At 35.9% G+C, this 22,204-nt stretch overlaps 1 protein-coding gene across 1 annotated transcript in view; it reads left to right on the top strand.

The window, feature by feature from the left end:
- NBEA (neurobeachin) overlaps positions 1 to 22,204 on the top strand; it is a 451,136-nt gene that overhangs the window by 410,878 nt on the left and 18,054 nt on the right. The window contains exons 49-53 of the mRNA XM_027677697.1: positions 12,309 to 12,398; positions 13,913 to 14,105; positions 17,129 to 17,200; positions 19,705 to 19,860; positions 20,789 to 20,959. Coding sequence (XP_027533498.1) covers positions 12,309 to 12,398; positions 13,913 to 14,105; positions 17,129 to 17,200; positions 19,705 to 19,860; positions 20,789 to 20,959 — 682 coding nt within the window. The remainder of the gene's footprint in view (positions 1 to 12,308; positions 12,399 to 13,912; positions 14,106 to 17,128; positions 17,201 to 19,704; positions 19,861 to 20,788; positions 20,960 to 22,204) is intronic.

The following is a 22,204-nucleotide window of genomic DNA, read 5'->3' as shown; positions in this document are numbered from 1 at the left end:
TCAGCATAAATTAACTATTATTCAAAACATTTCCCACACAGTAGTTTATTGGAACAGATATTACTAAGTCTAAGTATCTAGTCATTCACTTAGAAAGATGCAAAGCTGAGCTTTCTAAATGTTTTAAACATATTGATAATGTGCCTCTTTAATGTCACTTCGAAGCCTGTATTCAGCATATCTATATTATTGTTTTCAATTTATGTCAAGAACAAAGTGAAGTTTTGAAGAATGGGTTCTGGGAAATAATCCAAACAAAATTATTTCTTTATAACCTAAACCCTGCAAATAACTGAGAACATTTATTTTAAATTTAACAGTATAACCTTGCTCCAAAACTGAGCTTCTAATATACACTGAAACCTGATGAATACTCTGTGTGACACCTTTCAGTATGTATGTTTTACCTACTTCTCTGTCAGTCCTTTTTCAGTTGTAAGTTTTGAAGGTTTGCCTGTTCTCTGAAATAGATCTTGTGTCCTGCAGTGGATAAATTGAAAGTTGGCAGATGGTTGGATCCTCATCATAACTACAATTTGTAGTGAAGTATGTGTGCTTTCAAAATCTCAGTGCACCTTCTTGAAGTGGGAACAAGGCAAATGATTTGTGATAGAAAGATCAGGCTGAGAGCAGAGAGATAAGCCAGCATTTACTTTCTGTTCAGATGAAAAAAGAAAAACACTAACGTTATATTGCCACATTCTTTACTTAATTTTATTTCATTAACAAGGAAAGATTTTACTCAAGGGTTTTGCTATTTTTTTCTGTCAAAGCAGAAGTAAAACATAAAGTCACATTTTTAATTTTGTATAATTTTATATTTATAAAAGAAGAACAAAATGCACATACTAGATACTTTGGTTTACTGACCCTGTCCTGCTTTCCAAGCATTAAAAATGTCTTCAGTCATCTTGTTTTATTTCAATAATAAACCAGAGTGAAAAACATCATAGCTAAATTGCGTACTTTAGTGATTAAGTACCCTTTCCTCTTTTATTACTGCCAAGCTTTCAGAAGACCTGTTCTGCAGTTTGCCTTGCTGTTTACCTCATTTTCTTTTGTGTTTTCCTACAGGGGAAGTTCTTAATTGTAAAAATAAGTAGAAATAAATGTGATGTGTATGTTCTCCACAATGGCTTTCTGAAACATGTGTAAGTTATTCTACTGGCAGCAAAGGTTACTCATTATCTGAGCTATTAATAATATTTATTTTCCACAACAATTAGATTCTCTAGACTAAATCCTATACCTTCATTTATTTATTTCTACATCAAAAGATGTCACTGTCCCAGTAGTTTAAAAGACTACCTGCTTATGGTTATTTGAATCCTTGTCAACTACTGGCCAAATTGCCACAGGGTATGAAAAGTCGCTAGTAGAGCACCTTTCTCTCATGTTTTGGTTGAAACTCCTCATGAACATGGTGTGTTATTTTTTGCGCTGCTTTACCAAAAAGATCTCAGAGAGGAAGAACATCCTAGTGATAAGAGGACGGAGAAGACTGATTTAGGAACAGGATTTCAAGAGTTGGATGGAAAATAACAGTCAAAGCGAATGTGTAGCAGAAATGCAGGACTATAGAGAGTTCATGCCAGCTGAGATGGGGATATTGCTATGTCTGATTCCAAATTAACTAGCAGTTGCAGGGTCAAATTGCTCATTATGTCTAAACAAAAGGCTATAATTTGGCTGTAGACATCTCATAAGATAAATTGTAGAAGTCTTGTTAAATGGATCGTCTCAAACTAGAATGAGCAAACACTGTGAAAATCAGTTGTTAGGAAGAATGTGCAATGTAGGCAGATAGAAAAATTGTGATGTTTTCATCTGAATCTTTTATTCTGTTATGTTCTGTTATGATGATAGCTGTAAGCATAATATGAACACAACTGCTTTTTCAGTAACTCCATTAATCTGTGCCTCTTATGATTACATTAAGTTCTATTGTAAGTAATTGCATTTGTTTTGTTTTAATTCATTATTATCTTTATAAATTTTTAATTTCTGAAAAATTAATGGTTAATGTAGAAATTTTTTTAATTGATACATCATGAATGGAATTTTTCCTGACAGCCAGCTCTTCTGTGGTCTTCATTGTTTAAGACCCTCCATCTGAGTGGTTGGTCCTCTGCCTTAATTAGGCTAAAGTCAATAGGTTTAAAATTTGTGGTCAAAGTTTCAAAGTTTCAGTGAAAACTCCTGCTGATGTTACTGTTGCATTTTTAGGAATCAGATACCTGTGCCTAAAGGACTCTGTGCTCCTAAAAATGACATTAAAAACATATGCAGTCTCTTAAACAAAACCAAAGACAAGGAGAGATAACAAATACTATTAAACCTGATGAGGCCCCCAACAAATTCTCCCTTCTATCAGCACGGAGTAAAATTTTGCAATCTGTAAGAGGCAGTGCACAATTCAGATGACATCAGCATCCCTGAAAACCATGGAAAGTAGCCCAATGCTACTTCCTTGTCTTCACTCCCAGTTACTTCCCAAGCACTTAAAAAGTGTAGGGTACTTGTAGTTTTTTCTTTTCTTCTGGCAGCAACATGGGAACCAGCAAAACCAGTCTCTTTCTGCTCTCTGTGACCTTTCATTGCTAGAAGTCACAAGCCATTTAGTCACCCAGCTTGAAAGTCAGGGGTCCTTCAGAAATATTCAGTGCCAAAGTTTCCTCCAAAATACCACTGTTTTTTTCACTTGGTGCATTGGCCTATTGGGAGCTGTGAGTGGAAGTCAGGCTGACTGCTTCTGCTTGCCAGACCAGGCTGTAGAATAAGGACAGAGGTGCTCAGTTTTGCTGTTTTGTCCAGACTGGAGTTTGCTCTATGTCTCTTTCCCCAGGAGATCTTCATGAACAGTAGAAGTTTCTTTCTTCTGCCTCAATGGAGAGGAAAATAACAAGAGATTTTTAACAAGTACCTTCTCTGTTTTGTAGCATTTTTACTCCTGCACAGCATCTGGGGCTTTATTATTGTAGGACTATAAATGTATAATGCCACTGTCTTCATTGCCACAGAATAACTAGCTTCTGCTTTCAGCTCAGCATTCTGGTTAGTATAAATGATGATGGATCTGTGCAGTGTGAGTTTGAAATAATTTCAAAATTCTTTTTGAATAGTAAGAAAACCAAAAGTAGTATCAATTTTTGCCCAGAATAAAGCCCTGCATATGCTGTAGTGTTTAACAGGTCAGGGTGAGCAGCTTCTCCATCTGATGAAGAGAAGTAATAATGAGGGATGAACAAGGGAAAATGGAATTGCATGGGAAGATGGGTACTTACACAATTCTTGTCTGTTGAGGGAGGGAATATGAGAGGCCAGATGAACAACAATGAGAGGAAAAGGACAGAAAAGATGTTTGGAGCTTTTGTTGCAGAGGAGAAGGAAGGGAAAGGGTTGGAAAGGGTTAGAAACGCAGTTATTGGGAGCCTTATAGAAGTGAAGGAATTACCACAGGAACAGATAGCTCTTGGTATTGTTGTTAATGCAGAGAAATTATTTTTGCAGCCTTCCCAAAGCTTTATGGGATTTTCTAGTGTTGACCTTTGGGACTTATTTGGGACTTATTTTTTAATTAGTGAATTCATTGAGATATTGTATAATATCATCTAGTTAAGCATTTCTAAACAAAACCAAACCCCCTTTATTTTATATACTTTTGACTTGTAAAATTCAGCAGGTTTTTAAATGCAGTTGATGGTGTATTGAAAAATACTACTGGCAATTTTTAGCCTGGCACAACTGGAACTTCAGGCTCTCTGGCTGTCACACATTGCTTTTCACATGTGGAAACAATTGTAGCATCCCAGACAGAAGCAGTGTTTTTGGGTTTTTTTAAATGCCTGTAAATTTTAGTGACTGCCAACTAAGGGATGCTAATGACAGTTTTCATACATATTTTGTTTTGGTTTTTGTTTTCTCTTTTGTAGACTTTGACAAGGTGTAGTGGTTCCAGTCAGAAGAGAATCTGCATTTAAAAATTCAGAAAATTTTTTATTTTTTACGCAAGAAAATGTAACAAATTTATCTATGCTTTAGAAAAGCCTTGAAATAACTTTTTGTTTTAGGGATAATGCACTTGGAATCCTAGCAACCTTTTGAGAAACTAATATTTGTTTCATAAGTTTGCTGTATTTCAAAATAAAAAAATCCGTCCCAAAGATCTAAAAACTCAAATTAAGATTTCATCATCCTGGCTTGTATTTCATATGCAAAAGAGAAAAATAAATTAGTTAAAGGGTGACATAAGGCAGAGGAAAGGAAACACTTGGCTTAAAAGCAAAAACTCTTGAGTGGGAATGACAAGAAGTATGAGATATGTATAACCTAAGACTGTAATGGTAAATTTTTTAAAAATAACAAAGACAGAAAGGTGCAGGCAAGAATAGCTTCAAGAGGAGTTTTGGTAATAACAAGAACTTGAATTTCTTGAAACTTGAAACTGGTGACAGAAACTCAAGAAGAAAGGAACAGTTTGACCAGAACAGAAGATGATGTTCTGAGTAAGGTATTACTAAGGTCTTAGAGTGAAGAATTTCTCTTTAGTAACAGGATTTATACAACAGGAGTCACATTGGGGAAATGAAGCTGGTTTGGCTTGGTTTGCAAATACAAGATACATCTGCAATTTGGTATGCTGTAAGGCTTTGATTACCATCATGTAAAGGAGTAGTACAAAAGGGTAGTATCAACAGGGAAATTGTATGTTACGGGTGTACATTTTAGCAATTTACATTGCAGAATCAAGATGTCAAAGAGAAGTTTGTTCCATAGACCTAAACACCACATGGGAAAGATCATCTAGATAGGCCTCTTACCCAATAAATCACATAGAGCTTTTGTCCATGTAGCGTTACGAATCTGATGATAAGGGTTCGTGTCTGAATAATGAAGAGGATATGGAAGTCTTTCCTTATATAGACAGAGTTTAGGTGATGAGAAGTTATTTCAGCCAGTCACCTTAAATATTTACAATCCCAAAACAACAAAAAAAATTCTTGTTTTAAAAAAATGGGGGAATGACTTCAGAAAAGATGAAATCCTTGTTTCTGAGAGTGCTCATTATGCAACAATAGGGAAATGATTTAAGGACAATTACAAGTTATCTAAAACTAAAAAATCCTGATTGCCCAGATTTCAAAACCTTGACTAGTTATGTCATTAAATTACATATTTGATGAATTATTACATCATGCTATTACATCTCTCACAAAAGCAATTTAGCAGTAAAATATTTTCTGATGTTTGTACTCAGTAACTTAATGATCAAAGAAAGCAACATTTTCTTCTATAAACTTAATGCAGATTTGGAAGTATGATGACAGAGCAATGATTTCATTTGGCATGACATCAGTGAACACAAGAGTTTCAGTAAATGTTACCACTCTTTATTGTACAGGAATAATTACAAGCATGAACATAAGAAATACAATAGTTCAACTGAAGAAATAATGGCATAAAACTGGAAAAATAAAATGTTCTTTATATGAAGGGTGACATCATTACTTTCTGAAGCTACCTGAGGAGAGGAAGTGGAGAGGGAGATGCTGAGCTCTTCTCTCTGGTATTCAGGGACACGTGGAAATGGTTCCAAGCTGTGCCAGGGGAAGTTCATACTTAACATTAGGAAGCTTTTCTTTACTGAATGGGTGGTCAAACACTGCAACAGGCATTAAGACAATGCCCTCAACAACATGCTTTATCTTTTGGTCAGCCCTGAAGTGGTCAGACAACTGGACTAAATGACTGTTGTAGGTCCATTCCAACTGAAATAGTCTAGTCTAGTATAGACTATACAAAAGAGAAAAAAAAAATTTTTGAATGTATTTTTAAACAAAATTATAAATAAATATATGACATCAGTTCCGGGCTATGTTTAGAGTTTTGCAGAGCATGGACTTTAAAGCAAAGGGATGCTCCTTGTCTGCCTTGTATATAAGCAAACAGCAGGGAAAAAAAGGCAGTGAAATTGCCACGGTCTGAGAGCAAGACCCATTCAGGGGAATGGCTGCTAGAGACGAAAAGGAAGTATTCGTGCTCAGGCACATGGGAATCTTGCTCATGAGAGTATTCCTGAAAGAGTAAGGAACACTCTCAGCTAAACCTGCCCTGGCTGGAGGAAGTCTGTCTTTGTGATATTTTTGCTTCACCTTCTCTGTTTCCATTTGTGAGATGTATTGAATTTATTTCCCATTTGCAGTCCATTAACCAAATGCTTGCTTAAGCTGGCAGAGTGTTTAAAATACTTTTTATCATGAGTGGCATATTGGACTACCAGGGGCAAGGATGAGAGAGCTATAAGGGTGAAAGAGGGGAGAGCAGGGTATCACAATTAGTAGCTTAATGAGGTAAATGTGAAAGTTAATAGGCAGCACTCCCTGAAACAAACAAGATCACCGATGTGACTCATGCTTTTAAAAAGAATGGGAGATCTTACCTTTCACATTCTCATTCCTTTCATAGTACTCTTTCCTTCCACAGGGGAATGAGGAAGAAGTGCAGGGTTGGACATTCTGGGAGGAAGCTGAAGGTCAGCTCTGAGCTGTTGGTGTTCTACTAGGGAGGCATTTAATTGCACACTGGATCCAGTGAGATACGTTCTGTGAGGGGAAGGAGCTTAAGGATGCCCCTTTCTCCATTGCTAAATTAATAAAGTAGTGACCTGTGGAGAAAATCCATTTCGGGGCCTTTTTAGTGGATCTTGCAGTCCCTTGAGCATTCTGATTAAATAACTGACTGTATTGAAGCCTCCAGAATAGTTGAGTCATTGCTTTTGTTTAAACTACAGCACTTCTTTTCTCCAAGCATACAGTAATAAAATGGAATTCAATATTGTTAATCTAACTTATCAAAAGTCCTGAAGATACTAATGCTGCTTAACATCTATAGATGCAAAGAAAAAAGCAGTATCTCACACCACTTGTACAAAACAAAAACATTTCAAGTTGTTTATGTTACCCACTAAAAGGCTGTCAGTCATTTGTGCTATGAAGAAGACAGTGTTGGGGGCTGTTGCGTGTGCTGGGTGCATGTGCGGGAGAGCACATAAAGAATTCCTCTGTTTACTTGGATGAAAAAATTAAATAAACTTATAGGAAAGGCAGAGTTGGATGACTATTGCTGTGGTACATATTTCTCAAATTCCTACAGATTTTCGCTCTTCGTTGGACTCAGTCCCTATGCACAGGGGAAAAGGGATTATAGAAAAACCTGAATGTGGTAACAAAAAATAAAACACACCAGGATTATGGGAATTAGCAATAAAAAGCCTGAATATGTAAAAAAAGTGCAGTAAAAACATAGAGAAACTTAGATAATAAATATTTTAGAAAGTCTACCTGACTGTGGTAGTAATTAGTGAAGATGAATAAAAGAAGAGCACTTCACATAAGAATAAAATTAGTCTTATTATCCGCAGTGCAGTCTGTTTTTTAGGAATTTCTTTCTTCCCTTCATGACTCATAGTGAAAGTGCTCATGCTTTAATGTTTCTTCATTATAATAATGATAATCACTGGGCATCTCAGCAAAGGCGATTTTGCAAATGAAATGGACTGTTAATATTTTCCTTGGTGATTTTACCTGCATTTTTAAAGAACAATTCTAGAGGAAAAGTGTGTTAAAAATAAACTGCTTCATAGCTTATCCTTTTTGCAGAGGTATGTCAGATAGCAGAGAAAACCTTAATTTCTGTGATGTTTCAGAAGAGTCAATTCTAGGATTTTCATTTAGATTAGGACTGTGCATCTGAAATTAATGTACCAGCCATCCCTATTTGCCATGCTTTCATTCAAACAGCAGAGCAGTTTTGGAGTGTGTGAACTGGCTCCCAAGCCACAGAAGCCATGTGTGCCAGGGGTGCAGCTGGCAGAGATCAGCCACTGTTGGGGTCTGCAGACCTCTCTGAAGCCAACCTGGTGGGAAAACCAGGGCATGGTTTCAGCATGGCTTCCTCAAGAGAAACATAACTTCCTCTTCTCCATGGTATACAGTGATAGGACACATGTGAATGGTTCAAAGCTGCATATGGGGAAGGATAAACTAGACATTAGAAAGCATTTCTTTACCGAGAGAGTGATCAAACACTGGATCATGCTTCCTAGAGAGGTGGTTGATGCCCCAAGCCTACCAGTGTTTAAGAGGCTTTTGGACAATGCCCTTAAGAACATGCTTTAATTTTTGGTCAGCAATCAGGCATTTGTCTGGGTGATCATTGTAGGTCCCTTCCAACTGGAAAGAATGTCCTATTCTATCCTAAGACTAACTCTTTTGCTCTGCAGCTCTGCTCCTGTTGAGTTACACTTCTTGCTGGTGGAGACATTGCCTGTGACTGCTAAAAATAATTCTTACACATAAAGAGATAGAGTGCTTGAAGTATTTAATAGCATATTTGTATTTATTTCAACCAGAATTAAGAAATAAAACCCAAATACTTCAGTAGACTGCATAATGAGCAAAGCAGATGTATCAAACTCTTCATTCAATGGGGAACTGACACTAAGGCCTCATCCTTCAGGCTGCAGAGGAGCATCCAAGTGTCCTTGTGAATTGGACACTTTAAGAATTAAGTGTCCTTTAAGAATTAAAATTGGAATCCACTAATTTATTTTCTTTGAGCAATATACATTGAGAATATTGATCTTTGTATCTAAGATTAGTATTATTCATAAGATTTGATTATTTGATATATTGATTTCTTGACCAAAGTGTACGTAAATATGTAATATAAATCCCTTTATGTTGTTGTTAAATGTTATTGTTGTCTTAAGTACTATGAAGTTGTGGTTTTTTTGAGTGCACAAATTAGGGTGTGTGAGGTCAATTAATTTTAAGCTTTGAATTACCAACAAGTTGGAAGATTTTTTTCTTTCCTCATTCTGACCTATTATTATCAACTAATATGCTAAGAGCTATTTTATCTTTCTGAATACATGATCATATCCTAGCAGACACTCCCTGAAGTATCTGGAGTACAAATCTCATTTTATGTGTATTAAAAACAGTAGGGAATCTCAAATCAGTTCACTAAATAGCTTTTCTTCAGCACCTTATTGAGAAAGAAAACTAATATAACTGCCATTTTGCTGTTTTGAAAGTGTTACATTTGGCAGCCATTGAATTCCAAGCTTATATTATTTCTTCACAAAGGACATTTGAAGGTAAAATGAGAAGAAACTTTATTTTATTAAAATTTGAAAGTGACTAGAATGTGTGTCTCAGAGAGCGATGTAGTCCTTTGCACACAATATTCAAGATCTGATGGAAGAAAAGGAATTGTTTAATAAGAATGAAATGTTTAATACCATTAAATAATCTAAAGTTTGATGATTTACAGCTCAAGAAAAACTGTGGTGTACACTTAGCAGTTTTCAGTTTAATTTCAGATACAGACAGAGTTCTCTTGTAAACAAATCAATGTATTACATTATTATTCACAGATCTGTTCTGTACCTGCTTTTCATTTCGTGTCAAGTTATCTGATAGGAGGCAGCATTAAGAATACCCTTGGGCCAGTCACTTTATCTCTGTGTGCTTATGTTTATCTTCTGTGTTAAGTTTTGACAAGGTTTTTCTGTCCTTTGTAAGTATTGTGAGCTCCAGAGAGTAATACCAGTTGGAGCTGTGCACAGCAGTAGTGTTGTGCAGACTGCAGTCTCCGTGCAGTAGCTGAATGTTATGGGTATATTTTAAGAAACATTGTTCAGTTTCTTTAATGCTTCTAAGAGGTGTCAGTTTTACAAATGGTGTTTTAGAATGAAAAGAATAACATTAGTATCCATGGGGTGAAGGAGAGGTGGTCATCTTGTAAGTGCAAGCCAGCAAAAGTATTCGATATCCCCTGAATATCAAGGTCTTGATTCTGCATGGTTTCTGCTTGCAGAAGGACTTGACATTAACTTAAATGTTTTAAAATTATGGAAGCATAGAGTATGTGAGTGCAGCACATCTTCAGCTGTAAAATAGCACTTGCTTTTGACAGTTATATTTTAAGTGTCCATTCCTCATAATCTGAAAAAACCAGGAGAGCTTGTTATTGTAGTCTGCTTCTCTTTCTTCTCCTCTATTACTACTATAAATCTACCGGAACTGAGAGGGAAAGCCAGAAAAGTTTATTTGCTGGAGAATTTACAGCCAAACAATCAGAATTTGCCAAGACTGGACAACATGAAAGTAAATGTGTAAATTAAAACTGGATGGCATGGAAAAAAATTTAATAATTCATTTCAGTGCTTCTGCGAGAGAACATTAGTATCATTTGAGGGATTGCTACAAAGGGTGAGAGAGGGAAATCTGGGTTTTTTTCAGTATTGCTGCCAAATACAATTCACACTCTTATTTCAACACAGAATTCTTTGGAAAATTAAAATTAAATTAACCTCGATAATTATTTGGAAAAAAAATAGAAAAATGGAGGTTACTTTTCTGAAAATATGATTGTCAGTACAATGATTGGAAGTACATATCACACAGTGCCTGATGTTGTTAATATTAGTATTTGTGATTTTGAAAAAGAAATTCACAAACAAGTGTAATTCCTTTCCCTTCTTCTCACCAGGCAAATCAGTTCTAGAGTGCTGAATGTAATAGAAAATTCTACCATTATGTGACTTTTATACTCCTGTATAAAAAATGTCTGCATGAGTAAAGGCATCTACACAGTGCGTAAAGAGATACTATTTGTATGATACACATAGATAGCTGCTCTATGGACATGTACACACATATACACATATGCCCACACAAATGCTTTGGTTTTGTATAAAATTCGTCTATGCTTTTAAATTAATTCATCATTAAATGATGTTAATAAAACCTGAGATGCTCACCAGATCCTAAGAAACACACTGTGCCTTGGAGGCTTCAAGTTCACTCTGAATTAGTCAACAAACAAGAAATCATCTGTACTGGGATAATTACAGCATCAAATGTGCTAGGGCTACAATCCATTGAAAGTCCTTCAGCCACCTGACTGGACTTTGCAATAAGTTTCTTTTTCAGCAAACATTTGTTTGTGGTATTCCATTATATACCTGTCAATCTAGGGCATTAAGAGTGGTGGACATCAGTGACCTATTAGGAAATCTCTCTGTAACATCTGTTCTTATATCTATACTGTGAAGCAGAGGGAAGCGCAGATTGGCATGTAGAAATGACAAAATATGTACATTAAAACGATTCTTCTGTATCATGAAGTATTCATTGTGCTTCTTACCATTTATGTCTGAAAGAAATAACATAATTTACCAAGATGGAAATGTTTTTGGTGGTTTATCATGTTACTTCTGTGTAGCCAATGAAAAATTCATGAAGCTCACAGAAAAAATATTAAGGGTCAGTAGTTCATGGTACAGTATATAGAGGTACATAATGCACAGTGCATTTTAAAATCTGCCAGTTTAGTTTTTTATGAATGCTTTATTCTCAATTTTACAAGGTCAAATAAAATAGTACCTATCTGAAAGATAAGGAGTATTCTTTAACAGTATTGATTCTACAATTAGCAATCTTTTACCACAGTTTTTAAGAATATATCTTAAATATATTTTTGTTTGAATGAACTGTTTGAGTAGCAGAAGCATTTCAGTATGTGGGCTGTATTCTACCTATGGAACTAGTCAAGATTTATTCTCAAAGTAGAATTAAGTCTTAAAGAATGTGTTGAAATTGCTAAGTTTTCATTTCAAACCTGTGAAGCCTGAAAGCCCATGAAAAATGCAATAAAATTAAGGATGAAATAAACATTCAATGAATGTATGCAAATTGGAAAGATTTCTATGTTAGTCTTAATGTACCTGACAAGATTTGTATCTGGCATTTTTTTGCTTTCACCTACTAAGGTTGTTGAAATAGTAAGTATTTTATTTTATTTTATACATAAATTTTCTTTCTCAGTTTTCTTTTCTTTTCCCCCATTTAAGATTCCAGAGGCTTATTTTATTAGAGATCCTCATACTTTCCTCCTTACAAAGGACTTTGTTAAGGTATATATGTTCGTTTTAGTGCAAAAAAAAAGCTCTCTCAAGACCTGAACTGCATGTCCTCACAGGTTAACATTTTCACATATAATTCCATTTACTGGAAATGAGAATGGTTAGTTGGTTAACTGAAGCATGCTGAAAGGAGAAGCAAAGCTTGTCTACAAAATACTAACACTTGGATGAGTCTGCAGCCTGGGAGCAGAGCACCGGGTGAATTTTCTGGACTTTTTTCATGGCTGACTTGGGATATGCCTGCATTGTCACACAGTGTGTTGACCTCTCTCCTTGATGCATATTGCTCATGACAGTCCCTCTCCCTTGCCCGCAGGCCATGGAAGCGCAGATACAGAACTTTGGACAGACGCCATCGCAGTTGCTCATTGAGCCCCATCCACCTCGGAGCTCTGCCATGCACCTGGTGAGACATGACTGCTGGCTGGGAATGCATTCCCTTTGAACCGTAGGATCCCTTGTAGGTCATAAAGTACTCATTAAAGCAACACTTTTAATGCCATCCATTGCCCATGCAGCCATACTTATTTCTAGTAGCAACAGCTCAGAGTGTTCTAGCAGAGCAAGGTGGAGGTGTGACTAGCTTCAGCTTCCTATAGTCCTGGCTTTTCCTTTCTAATATTGTATAATAAGGCCCTATCTTAAAGCATATACACTTGATAAATACATATTTGGATTCTTGTTTCTGCAAGTGGTGGGAATGACTGCAGGCTTTCCTTAGAGTGAGCATGTTGTTTTGTTTTAAAGGATGCATTGTTAGGGGCTGATTTATGAACAATGTCTGCTTGAAAAAAATGAAGTATTGGAGTTCAAATAAATCATGCTGGAGTCCTCCCACCCATTCCCCCAGGAGAATGCAATGTATATTCTGAATTTAAATTTGAACTCCAAAATTCATCCCCATCACATTCTTCTCTGTGCTTCTTGCAAAGAATTGTATCAAATAGCCAGACTGAACAAGACAGATAGATCCCTGTGCCCCTCAGCGCCTTTGATAAAATGCTTAGAGCTAGATGTTTCTTTCGAGCTTTGTAAATCAACACTAATGCATGCAGTAGTTTCAATCATTTTATCTATCTACAAAAAAATTGCTCTATCTAATTGTACACTACAAAAGTAGGAATTGATCTGGAAGTGTTGTGTTATTTTAAGTAACAGGTAAAAGTCAAACATACATAATATTTATTTTATATTCTTAAGATATGGATAATATATTTTAAATAATAATGCAAAGTGATAAGCAGCAAAGAATATTTGAACTTCTAGAACTAATTATTTTTGTTATAACAGTGATTGAAAAAAAAATCATAAAAACCCGTACTCAATAACTATCATTGTCCATGTGCAAACAATTGCGTCATTTGTACAATAATGAAAAAGGCTTGCATTATTATAACCTTATTAGGTTACAGACTCCCTAATAAGCAAATGCTTTACATAGAATTAAACTGTCTGTGTTTGGAAGTGCTGTATTTCATATAAGGAATTCATTAAGAAAAATTAAATATCTGTGAGTTTTTGAGTCCCTCTTAAAATTTCTTTTTTTAACTCTTGTTGTTTAGAGAATTAATATTTATTATGTATTAATTGATTAACTCATTACCACATATCTCTCTTTTATGAATATTAACTGCTGAATAGTTTTACATTTTACTGTATACTAATTAATACTAGTGGTCATTTTGCGCCTTGTAATGATAACCCTTACCATACCTATTCTCTGCTTATCCTCGTGTGATGTTCCAACAATAGCTTCTGATCTTGCTCTCCTCCATCAGTAGAGTAGATGTGCAGGTAGTGTTGTTTTCCCTGTATGTGCACGTGCCTGCTCTTTTTTAACCTCATTTTCCCTCAGACCTCCTCACTAATTGTGTTATCCCTTCTGTTTTCTTCTGCTCTCTTCTCCTTTCTACTCAACAGTGTTTCCTTCCACAGAGCCCCCTCATGTTTAAAGATCAGATGCAACAGGATGTGATAATGGTGCTGAAGTTTCCCTCAAATTCCCCTGTCACACACGTGGCAGCCAACACACTGCCCCACCTAACCATTCCTGCCGTGGTGACCGTCACTTGCAGCAGGCTGTTTGCAGTCAATCGGTGGCACAACACAGTAGGTAGGTCCTCATGGGCACCTTTCATTCAAATTTGAAGACACCTTAACAATTCAGCTTTAATTTTGAGTTCAATTTAGCTCACTCACCTGCCTGTGCACAAAAATTTACTGTTTCTTCTGGTTTGTGTCAAATAATCAAAGCTTCTGTTTTCTCTGGTGTCATTCCTAGAAACACTCTCCCTAACAGCAGCATATCACCATGGCAGCCAATTGATTTGTGATTACTTCAGGATCAGTCTTTGATACAATGCTTTTCAGGAGAGTGCTGCTGTTCTTGACACAGCCAATATTAATATGTCCCAGGTTTCAGGGAGCGTACATCCCTGTCTGCTGCTTGAGAGAGATTTCATGTCTGTTCAGGAGCTTGTAATATGCCATCCCCTTGGTCACTGTTAGATTTTCTGGGACCCTAAGCAAGCCAAAGCAGCCAGATGCTGAACTATTCTGAAGAGAAGTTTCCTCATTCCCTCCCAAAAGGTCATTGAAAAATTCCCTTCCAACCTCTCTGTTAACCTCTCCATATTACCACTACAACTGTCCATGTCACCTGGACATGTAGGTGCTGAGAGTGTCCCAGGCATTGCTAAGTAGGTGGTCGGGCCATGAGGTACTGTCACAAGAGTTAGAAACAGGTTTCATTTTCTAAGGTAGCCTCCTGCTGTGATAGCCCTTATGCTGCAATATCTGGAAACTTTTGAGAGTTTCTTCCCACCTAAGAAAAAGAAGATGGTACCTGGTATTTCAGAGTGTAACTCAATATCTGGCTCAGAAGCTTTGTAGAGACCAAGCAAAAAAGGAAAATTCCTTCCCTCTGTATGCACAGGAGAAGACCCTGGACAGAAATAGGTCATACTGGTGAGAGATTTGTGATATTTAAGTTAGATGTCTACCTCCAGTATAGGGATCCTAGATTTCACTGACATACCTGTAAGCCTCCCCTAGGTGAATAATTCAAATCAGGTATCCCACCTCTTGTGTACAAAGCTGTACAAAGACTGTTGTTACATGCAATAATTAGAGGAATGAAAAGGAGTTCCATTATAAGCATGCTGTAGAGGAACTATCAGAGCAAGTAAAGTCAGTATCACTCTGAATTCATGAATAGCAATAAAAAGTTTAATATCACTCTTATTCCAAACATCTGAATAATGTTGGCAGGAATATTAAATTTTGCATTTGTGTACAGAAAGTACCTGTTCTCTGTTTACAAACAAACTCTTCATAGTGGTTTAGAGAATACAACAGGAACAGAACAGAATATCTGATTGCCTTTCACAAATCCATACATTTATGATACTCATCAGGTGTAACTCTGTTACATGTAAAAAATGGTTTTACCATTTCTTTAAAACAAAAGGGAAAAATTTAGAGGGGAAAAAACCAAATAAAACATTTTTTAAAAATATTTTATTACTGTATCCTCAATAGAAGACCCAAATGTCAGGAATGATTCTGAGGTGTAGAAACTGTGCCATGTTATTTTAAGGCTCTTTTGACTAACATTAATTGGCTAACTCCTAATTATTTGCCCTCAATTTTTCAGGAATACTGTCCCTGAAAAGTCCAAGTACTCTATACACCATTCATGTCTCCTCTGTTTGAGGAAGCTTATTTAGTACTGGAGTAACCCTTTCTCATCCAGACGGTCAAGTGAGGGGAAGCCAAAATTCCTACCCATGCCTTACTGTGAAGGAGTCAAGGTCATTAATATTGCAGTATGCTGGAGTACAAGGATTTCCTTAACAACTTACATTTGAAGTCATTTAGTTTAGCTGAAGTTGTGTTGATCTTTAGGGTACATGTAATTGTAAGATTTTAGTTTTTCATCTATACTCTTGTAAAACATAAGTCATGTTGCAAACATGAAGAATTCATGGCATGAACCAACCATAAATTAAATTTCACACCAGTTGTAAACCTCTGGTTTAAATTGAAAAGAAAATAATACTGTATATTATAACACAAAGAGACAGGAAAATGACACTATTTAGAGAATCAAAACTCATTGTAATGATTTTTCTTTACTTTTACATCATGCCTGGCAATGTCTTTTATTTTGCAAGAGGCTAATCTGGGACAGGGTGTCAATTCCCTACTATTACCATAATATTACTTTAATAACTCACAACTCCAGTGTAAATGATAGGTTTATTACAGAAATGTATACACAGACAACTCATTGTTGAATGTATGTAGAGCTTTGGAGTTTATAAACAGCAGGAGGCATTTACATAACCATCTCATAATAGAAGTGAATTAATTTAAGTTAATACCAGTAAAGATCTGTCCCAAACTGTTTTGATTTTGAAAGAAGAGACGGAAAGTAGGGAAGGAGAAGATCTCAGAGCAGTGTTTCAGAAGATGGCAGAGCTAGCTATAGACCAGGTTTTCTTTTACCTCTTCCAGTTGTCTATTGCAGTAGTAGAAAATGGAGTTTATTCTCCAGAAATCTGTATCTCCTATTATGGAGGATATTCTTGTGCAACATGGCAGTTCATAACAAAAATTGTTCTTTCAGTAATGACAATTTCACTTATATGCTAGGGAAGGTGCTCAGAAGAGCTAAAGGAATGCTGTCTGTGCATGAGAGCAGATAACACTAAATGCAGACACTGATGCACGTTTGAACATCTGAAAGACTATTCAGAATTGAACAAACAGGAATAATTGTGGCAAATTTACGGTAGCCTGCAGTGTTACAGCGAAAAATTCTACATAAATCCATGAAAAGGTCCGAAAATAATTCTCTGTTACACTATTTTAAATAAGTTATTTAATGAATGTTTGTGGCTGCAGAAATTGTGATGAAGTTAGCACTCCTACATTTATAGTTACTAGTACATAACTGAAGAATTAACTGATGTATATTTGTGTAGCACAGAGGAAGGAATCTCAGAAGATTAATAGAAAAAATAGTAAGAAGTTACTTTTTTAAAATAGACAATAATACAATAGTGAATCTTTAAACCTAGAAAAATCATATAAAAAGGTTTCTCTGTGCTTTATTCTTCCTTTCGTGGGTAGGCCTTCGGGGAGCCCCAGGATATTCTTTGGATCAAGCTCATCATCTTCCAATTGAAATGGATCCATTGATTGGTATGTCAAGATGAAAATGTAGCGATATATTTGAAATTATGATTTTCAAAAATTATTGATTAAACTATATTTGTATATTATGCTTCATTTAACACAGAAAATAGGAAAATATTTATTCTTGTCAGTCCTGGAGAACTAAAAGCATTAGCTTTTATTAGCTTTTATTGATGCTGAATGAATTACATGAGTGCTATTTGTTATTAACATCACCAGCAATTGGTATTTAAGAAACAACCAATTAAGTCACTTACATTGTCAGCCTATATCTATAATTCTGTTGTCTTATCAGGTCACATTAGTAAAATAAAATGTGAAGGTCTGGTGGAGTTCACATATTTTCTTTTCTTACAGCCAGAATTGTGTTTATCAGCGAAGATGTAGATCCATTTATTTTAATTCAATTTATGATTTGGATTGTTTTCGTTGGCATTACTAATTTAATAATGAAAAGACTGGATTTTAAATTGATGCATGATAGCATTTTTAAAATCCAGAATTTTTGAGGAAGCCAATTATTTTGAGGAATAGCATCTGTTAAAACTCTTTGACTGCAGGACTCCCTAGCGGTCACAATTTCTCATTAATTGCAACTATTTGATTTGTGGTTATTTTGTTTCAGTAACTTGAAACAGAAATTGGGCAATTTTGTAGCATTGGTAAGGAAAAAAATTTATTTTTAAACATCTCTGAAGGAAAAACTCCCTTTTTGCCTGTGTTAATATTCACAGTTGAAAGACTTATATAGAAGTACCTCAGGAGAGTTATCTTTCTCATTCTGTGTGCTTCATTTCATCATAAAATGGCAATGGTTTTCTCCTCAGTTTTTTTCTCTCGAAAACTAGAGCACAGCTATTGCGCCCACCTGTTCTGGAAATTTGAGTAATTTGTTATTCATTGTTGATGGACATAGAGGGTTTGCTAATTTAAATCATGTTCTTAGAATGTATGTAAACACAATATCAACTCTCACAAGCAATTTTAAAATATGATTTTTTTTGTTGAGTCTCTTATTTCATTCAGTTGTGAGCAATTTAGGTAGAATAACAAAAATAGGGGAAAAAATTCAGATTATTATCTGCTTTAAGTCATGTTCCTATGTTAGGAGAAATATGCTTCTCAGAGTGATTTTTATCTCACCTGACTTCAGTTAACTGAAGTCAGTTGTCAAGATTCCCTCCATAGCCACTGTAGAAAGACAAACTGTCCTCTGGAGCTGTCTAACACTTAGACAGCTATTACAGGGTGAGAGGACTTTACTTGTGAAATGATGTCTTCCTCCCCAGTGAGACTGGAGGGAGTGTAGATAATTTACTTAGATTATATACTGAACTTTTAGAAAGTTGATATTAAGTGAGATGGAACACACCTTTATTGTATTGCCATATCTTGTCTGCTGTGTCACAGGGAGTAAAGAGCACATTAGCTGGGGACTCCCAGTCCTTCTTAACAGCTCCATTTGGCAGTCAGGGTGGTGGTATTCTGCATAAACCATTCCTTTTCCCTTTGTCTGGGAGAATTTCCAGGTGTCACTGCCTCTTTTGAGATTACTACCCAAGGCCTGGCTCCCTGCTTGAGGAGTAGGTGATAAGACCTACTTTTCCTGTATCAGAAAAACACATTAGGTTTGAAAGATTCATAGAATCATAGAATATACTGAGTTGGAAGGGACTCATCAGGACCATCAAGTCCAACTCCTGGCCCTGCGCAGGATGCCCCAAGAATCACACCATGTGCCTGTGAATATTGTCCAAACACTTCTTGAATTCTTCAGGCTTCGTGCTGTGATCATTTCCCTGGGGAGCCTGTTCCAGTGCCCAACCACCCTCTGGGTGAAAAAACGTTTCTTGATGTCTAACCTAAACCTCCCCTGACTCAAGTCCTCAAGACTCGTGCCTTTTCCTCAAGTCCTGTCACTGGTCATGAGAGTGAAGAGATCAGTGTCTGCCCCTCTACTTCCCCTCATGAGGAAGATGTAGACTACAATGAGGTTTCCCCTCATTCATTGGTTGAATCCTTATGTCTTTGATCTGATTAGGCATCTGGAGGTATGGGAGATGTCAAGGTCACACAATACAAGCTGAGTTATTTTATGTAGAAGAGATACCAACCAGCAAGAATTGACTTTCTGCAGTATTCTTAGCGCTGACTTAGTATTTTAAATGGACTTCCACCACTTTCTCCTAGTTCAGATTGGTTTGGGGGAGTACTTCAGCAGAGCACCTAAATTATTACCACCTATTATGCAGTGCATCAGGCAGTTTGTAAGAAATTGTCATCTCCTGTAAAATCTTTTCTCTTTTTCAAAGGGAAACTAGAAATCTCACAATAATTTTGTGTTTCTGACACCCATATAGACAGCTCTAAATGTTCATATTCAAAATGCTTACTCAACAACAAATTCACAGTTCATTGAAAGTTAAATGTATTCATTTTCTCCTGTAAGTGCGTGACAGGAAGGTGTTGGAATGGCTTACTTGTAAAATGTGTTTTGCATTTTGTTACAGCCAATAACTCTGGTGTGAACAAACGGCAGATCACAGACCTTGTGGATCAGAGCATCCAGATCAATGCGCATTGCTTCGTGGTCACAGCAGATAACCGCTACATTCTTATCTGTGGTTTCTGGGACAAGAGCTTTCGAGTTTATTCTACAGAAACAGGTGACCCTAAATACAGCTCTCTGTTTCTTTGTGGGTCACAAAGTGGACAGAGACTATTATCTTAATAGTACCATATCTAATGCCTGTGCTTACTTCTCAATAAATGATAAAGGGCAGTTTATAAAATACTTCATTATTGTTTGAACATAATAGCTTTAAGATGGTTTTCTAATGGAAGATAAAGGATGTAAAAGGAAATAGAAAGGCATACAGTTTTATTAGTGGTAACTTTTGAAAACCATAGTTATTTTCAAGAAATTGATCATATCAAAAGTATCAACCAAAAATTTTTTTACAAAAGTTTTATGGCTGTATTGTTTCTAGCTCTATTAATTTCCTATAGTAAGGAATTAGGTTGCATAGCCTGCTACAGGAACTGATATTTTGTTTCTTTTTCTGATTACTTAGCCTAATATCATTCAGTATATTGCTAAAAATATATTGCTAAAAACTAATTGCAATAATAGAAAGAAGGAGGTGATAATCGCAGTAAACCTTAGTTTAACATTAACATAGAACAAATAGACAGTTTTAATATAATAATGTAGCACAATTCTGGAAAAGTTCATGTGCTGTCTTATGCATATCACTCATGGAATTCGTAAATAGTGTTCTAATGCCAGTGCTTAAATACTGATGGAGCCATAACCACTTAATATTCAGTGACTGCAGCACTGACGATTTTCAGAGATAAAGGTTGGACTATCAATTGACACAGAGCACAGCCTTCAATAGGAATGAAAAAAAGAGGAAAAAAAAGTTTTATCTTTTTGATTTTTTAATCCTGTCATAGCATGTAGTGAACTCTAATTAAGGGACATGAGGCAGAAGTTGCATTTGAACTGAATATTAATTATATAGGTAATAATTTCTAAATGTTGGAAGTACCTTAAAAAAATGAATTTGTATGACTTTGCACTCCCACCAGGAAAATTAACTCAGATTGTGTTTGGCCACTGGGATGTCGTGACTTGCCTTGCCAGATCGGAGTCCTATATTGGGGGTGATTGCTACATTGTGTCTGGGTCTCGCGACGCTACGTTGCTGCTTTGGTACTGGAGTGGCCGACATCACATTATAGGCGACAATCCAAATAGCAGTAAGTATCCTTTAAAAAAACACCTTCCTGAGAGGTCTTCTGTCACACCTATCCATTTTAACATTCCTTCTGTCAGCTTTAGAAGTGATTACCAAATATATCGATTACTTCACTTATAGATTGAAAGTTGGTATAAGAAGAGCACCACATGCTAAAAAATTCATTGATTACTAGCCAAAAAAATGTTTAAACACTCTGTGTGTGGTAACAGATAATAGGATGGGAGTGTAGTTCTTAAATTTGTATCACTTATAGCATCATGTCATTATAAACTAGAACAAGATGGTTATGGCCTTTAAGTGACAGGACATATATCACTATATTTTGACTTTCCTTCCCCTAGAAATAATTTTTGGCATTTTACCTTACTCCCTTTGTGCTACAGCATGCTGTATCAGCTGCTTGCCTTTTCAAAAAAGGGATGTTTCACATGCCATAGAATTAAATGAAACTCTCTTGGGGAAGGTCTTTCTGCAGCAAGCAGACCTTTGGAGAATCAGTATGACTGAACAAAAATAGAAAAAGATAAAATGTCAGGAAGAGTTTACATTTCATTTGCATGGAACTATCAGTGCTTGGCAGAGTGAAGGGGACATGATAATAATAATAATAATAGTCTTAATTTATATAAAAGGGCACTTAAAGCACTCTAATTTCAAGGTCCCTTCACCCAAGTCAGAGATATGACCAGAGCTAAAGACAAGAACAACTTTTATCCATATACTAGAGCTGTTCTGTACAACACTAAGTCCATTTCATCTAAAGCAGTTTCTGAATTCTGATGATTATTTTCAACACAAGGATTCTATCCTTGGAAAAAAATGTAAGAATCCATCACTATCAGTTTTGATCACTGATTCAAATACTGACTGGAGGCAGTACTGTCAGTTACAGACATGTAAGTGAAAGTATTTCTTTAACTGAATGGCTGTTAGAAAAGTGTTTTATTTCAAAGTAAATATTTTGTTAATTTTTCAGCAGTAGACTTTTTATTGAGTTTTAATATTTTCCATTTATCTGTAAGCAGAGCAAAGGGGAGACAGATATAAGCCTCGCTTTTTCACCAGATTTAATTTGCTTTTATAACAGAGGAAATGGAGGGGAAAAAATAAAATTGTGTTCCCATAACAAATTTCTCTAATTTTTATGTATATCCCAGGACTTTTTTAGCATGTAATTCTCTGATATGGAGAAATTCAGTCAGTCAGCCTGTGTGATTCATGTCAAGTATTACTAATTTCTATG

Source organism: Neopelma chrysocephalum, unplaced genomic scaffold (genome assembly GCF_003984885.1).
Source record: "Neopelma chrysocephalum unplaced genomic scaffold, ASM398488v2 Primary Assembly neopelma1_43, whole genome shotgun sequence".
NCBI lineage: Eukaryota > Metazoa > Chordata > Aves > Passeriformes > Pipridae > Neopelma > Neopelma chrysocephalum.
The sequence above is the reverse complement of the archived record's forward strand: the minus strand, read 5'-3'. Positions and strand labels throughout refer to the sequence as shown.